The sequence below is a fragment of the Cyprinodon variegatus genome, unplaced genomic scaffold (genome assembly GCF_000732505.1).
Source record: "Cyprinodon variegatus isolate N-32 unplaced genomic scaffold, C_variegatus-1.0 Scaffold394, whole genome shotgun sequence".
Taxonomy (NCBI): Eukaryota; Metazoa; Chordata; class Actinopteri; order Cyprinodontiformes; family Cyprinodontidae; genus Cyprinodon; species Cyprinodon variegatus.
In genome coordinates this window covers 368,953-370,966 of record NW_015150847.1, presented here as the reverse complement: position 1 = coordinate 370,966, position 2,014 = coordinate 368,953, and the positions used below count along the sequence as shown (strand labels likewise).

General features: G+C 38.4%; 1 protein-coding gene across 1 annotated transcript in view; it reads left to right on the top strand.

Moving 5' to 3' along the window:
• Positions 1 to 2,014, top strand: part of ptprz1 (protein tyrosine phosphatase, receptor type Z1) — a 125,047-nt gene that overhangs the window by 44,442 nt on the left and 78,591 nt on the right. The window contains exon 2 of the mRNA XM_015387431.1: positions 1,050 to 1,112. Coding sequence (XP_015242917.1) covers positions 1,050 to 1,112 — 63 coding nt within the window. The remainder of the gene's footprint in view (positions 1 to 1,049; positions 1,113 to 2,014) is intronic.

Below are 2,014 nucleotides of genomic sequence, written 5' to 3'. Positions count from 1 at the left end.
CCTCAGATGCTGTCTCACCCTCCAGAGACAAACCAATGATAGTTAGAGGAGTGCTAATGATCTTATTTTTAATGATATCAATCTTATTAATAAAGAATCCCACAAATTCATTACTGTTAAGTGCAGGTGGGATGGACGGTTCAACAGAGCTATGGCTCTGGGTGAGTTTGGCAACTGTATTAAAAAGATATCTAGGATTATTCTTCTCTATTGATAAAGAGAAATATGCTGTACTTCTTTTACAGGATAATTTCAATAAGCTGTAAACTGTTTTCACATCTACATTGAGCCCACATAATCTGGAAAGAGTGTCATTTTCCCTCCTGTTTCCTCGGGTTATGCTTCAAACTATGCAACTCTAAGTTCAACTGGGGAGTCAGTTTTTTATTAACAAATTCCTTTTTCAAAGGGGCTACATTGTGTAAGTCAGTGTAGAGAGAAGAAGTAAACCCACCAACAACAGTGTCACTTTGTGAAGATGAAAACATTTAATGAGCGTTCTCTTCAGTAATGTTCAGTGATATGGAGGAGATAAAACAGGGGAAGATACTCTTCAAAATATATGTATATATTATCTGATAATGATCTGGTAAAGTGAAACCTTCTTCTGAAGGTTAATAAAAGGGTGTGAGGAAATGCTGCTATTTATTTACAATTATTTAGATAAGTCAGTGCAAGTTCCAAAGTATGAAGAAAAGAATTCGCTGGACTATGCACATTTTGAACAAAGCTAATATCTTCTAAGATAGCATTAAAAGCTACATTTAAGCTATCCCCTTTAATGTCAGCATGGATGTTAAAATCTCCCACTATGATGACCCTGTCAGTATTTAACACCAAATCAAATAGGAACTCTGAAAACTCATCTAAAAGTTCAGAAACGTACCTGGTGGACGATAGAAAGTTAAAAAAAGAAGAGGTTTTGTTGCTTTAGAATCTGGATGGGGTCAACTAAGGGTCAGACGTTCTAAAGAATTGTAACTATTCCCTTGCTTTGAACTATTCATGAATGTTTTTTGTAATGGTGTATTGTTCTCTTCTGCTTACAGCTGGAGGATATACATACAGAAATCAGCGCAAGTTCTCTGAAGACATTGACTGGTCATATGCGGGTAAGTCCCAGAAGAACGGTCTGATTACACTTTTGAGGTAAAGCTGATGTTTTTGTTGGTGTGTTTGCTGCTGTGCAAATGATCCAGAGAAGATGCCTGCAGCTCTGCTCATGGTCAGGTCACTCAGGCCTACATATCAAGATCCTGGAAACTATGGCTGATCCATAAGCCGGGCATACACCGCAAGTTTTTGCCCTTTTGGTGCTGATTCTCTAAAAGTGTGACAATTTTTTGATCGGGCTGAGCTTCAGCCTCATGGTGTGTCCTGCATCGTGTAGTATACAGGGGGTAACGAGGCTTAAGTATTTGCAAAACTTAAAGTCATAGGGAAGTCATATTTAAATTTCAAATCATTCTGGCAAAAACATGTATATAAATGTACTCTTTATCAGACCATATTGTCCCAAAATTTAGTAAAAATTTCTATTTAAAAAAAAAATCCTGTCTTAAAATCTGTGCTTTTTCTGTTATCTTATGCAGGCCAGTTAGTTATACGTCAGCCCGAACACCTAAATTCAGCCAATCAAATATCAACAGTCATCTGTCAATCAAATTTTTTCGTCATAGCATCTTGATTCATATGTCACAGCTAATATACGCAACGGTTGAAATAAGAAATCAGAAACATTTCCTTTCCCATTGAGTTCCATCCCAGTGTTCACGGGGATGGACGTCTGTGTCTTCAACAGGCGTAGAGCTAACAGAACTGGCAGCGTTGTGAGGCAAGGGCTCAAACATGTACGGCTGTAAGCCATCTACACCAAACCAAGCTCCAGAACATCTTTGTCCCCGCTTTCCTCCTCTAAATAAAAAATGAATGACTGAGGAGACTCATCCAAGACCTCCGACACTAAACTCTTCTCCTCTTCCATGTTTCCGCTGTCCATAGCGTTCCTTGACAG